This window comes from Convolutriloba macropyga, unplaced genomic scaffold, assembly GCF_964194025.1.
Source record: "Convolutriloba macropyga unplaced genomic scaffold, txConMacr16.3 SCAFFOLD_6758, whole genome shotgun sequence".
Taxonomy (NCBI): domain Eukaryota; kingdom Metazoa; phylum Xenacoelomorpha; order Acoela; family Convolutidae; genus Convolutriloba; species Convolutriloba macropyga.
The window spans coordinates 1-1647 of record NW_027450905.1 but is presented as its reverse complement, the minus strand read 5'-3'; the positions used below and the strand labels follow the sequence as shown (position 1 = coordinate 1647).

Here is a 1647-nt window from a genome sequence, read left to right as displayed (position 1 = left end):
AGTCAGCACGTCACGACCATGACTCAAAGGGCCTTTGCACTGTCTTCCAATGAAATAATTCGCAGATGGACAGCGCATTGCTTATCAGATAAAAGCCAGCGGTAAGCCAAATCAGATAACAGACATACCCTTCAAGGCGGCGGCGCATGGTCGAATTTGATGTCATTCACTTGCATCACTTTTGACAGGGACAAATGGGCGAGCCCCAGGCGGTCCACCCGCCCGTGCAGCTGAGAATGGCCACAGCTCAGTAGAAATCGTGATGGGGCGCATGCGAGAGGTGTAACAAATGTCGGTTGAAATGACGCCAGTGCTGGCCTTAGACCTTGGGGCTCAGAGCAACACACCGTCGACAGACCACTAACCAGTGCTAATTGCGTCGAGACGCTCCGCCCATTTTTATGCATCGCTATGAAGCGACACAGCATGGCCTCATAGCAGCTGCTGCGCCTCGTTCTGCAGGGCCCGCATCTGATCTAGCAGGGAGTCACGCGCTTCCCTTGCCCGCTGCGCTTCCTCATCCCGCTCCCCCCATGCCAAGCCCGTGCCGACCTGCACCGCACGCCCACGTGTCTCGCTTCTGGGAATCTCTGGAGAATTCGCCCAAGCAGCAGAGCGTCTGGCAGCTGTTGGCGTCCCTGGCGCTGGCAGGGGTGGCCGCAGGCTCGCAGGCGATGACGGACAGTCAGGAGGCACGCCTCGGTGAAGTGCCTCTCCTGCCATTTGTAGGCTCTTAAGCTGGGAGAGAGTTGCCTCGATTTCGTCCTTTGCCCACTCCATCCTAGCACAGCGCAGGGACGGCCCAGGGTGAGGCCAGGAGGAAGTGGCGGGGGCAGGGGGGTGGCGCAGGGGGTTGAGGCACGAGAGAGGCATGCCCATGGCTCGATGCAAGGGTGCGACACACATGTATGAATGCGTTATCTGCGGAGGGAGGGGAGGGGAGGTGTGGCCACCGGACATGGAGGACAGGGCGAGCTCCTCACCGTGTGGGCTTCTCCACTGGAATCATGCCCGGTGACCGTCTGTTGGCTGAGTTCTCATGCGCGATCCCTGTCAAGGTTTGATAATGGTGATCAGGTAGGGAGCTTTTGTCGAGGCTATCCCAGAAGACCAATGGCCAATAGATACAAGGGATTGAGTACAGGAGGCACGGGAGGGAAGAACAACAGTGGGATGGCTGAGGCAGAAATTGCGGCGGAGGTGAGACAGAGAGGAAGGAATGGCAGTGTATACTTATTGGTCTGTTGCCTCAGACCTGACGTGGTTGGCTCCTTACCACTCCTAGCCCCGCTCCCCTCATCCACGTCACCCTCGCGGTCAGCCCTCTGCTCCGCCAACAGCTTGCCCTCTTCGCTTTGACGGCTATTGTCGGTGGAAAGCACACACAGAAATCCTGATTCAGTGTGTGATTCACCGCTGCTGTCCCACTGCCTCTAGTGCCCTGCAAGTCTTGCTCTCCCTCCCTCCCTCCCTCCCTCTCTCTCTTTCAACCCCTCCCTTCCTCACACCCTCATGAACGAGCTAATAAAGTACCGGCCGGGGCAAATTGCTGTGTGCTGGAGAACGAAAGAGGCGAGAGATGAAAAGCTCGGCTACACATGCCTTTGAGCCAAGCCACAGAGAGCACAGGACATCGTCTCCACCTGA

General features: G+C 57.9%; 1 protein-coding gene across 1 annotated transcript; it reads right to left on the bottom strand.

Annotated features, from left to right (window-relative positions):
* Positions 1 to 398: 398 nt before the first annotated feature.
* On the bottom strand, positions 399 to 1098 carry LOC142356256 (uncharacterized). The gene is made up of 2 exons (XM_075408201.1): positions 984 to 1098; positions 399 to 781 (listed from the first exon to the last, which is right to left on the bottom strand). The coding sequence occupies exons 1-2, from the start codon at positions 1007 to 1009 to the stop codon at positions 433 to 435; spliced, it is 375 nt and encodes a 124-aa protein (XP_075264316.1). The 5' UTR covers positions 1010 to 1098; the 3' UTR covers positions 399 to 432.
* Between the last annotated feature and the right edge of the window lie 549 nt (positions 1099 to 1647).

Coding starts and splice junctions, on each gene's coding strand:
- LOC142356256 (XM_075408201.1), bottom strand. CDS start 1,009: ATGATTCCAGTGGAGAAGCCCACACG. Junction 782..983: donor CCAGTGGAGAAGCCCACACG/GTGAGGAGCTCG, acceptor GCGCTGTGCTAG/GATGGAGTGGGCAAAGGACG.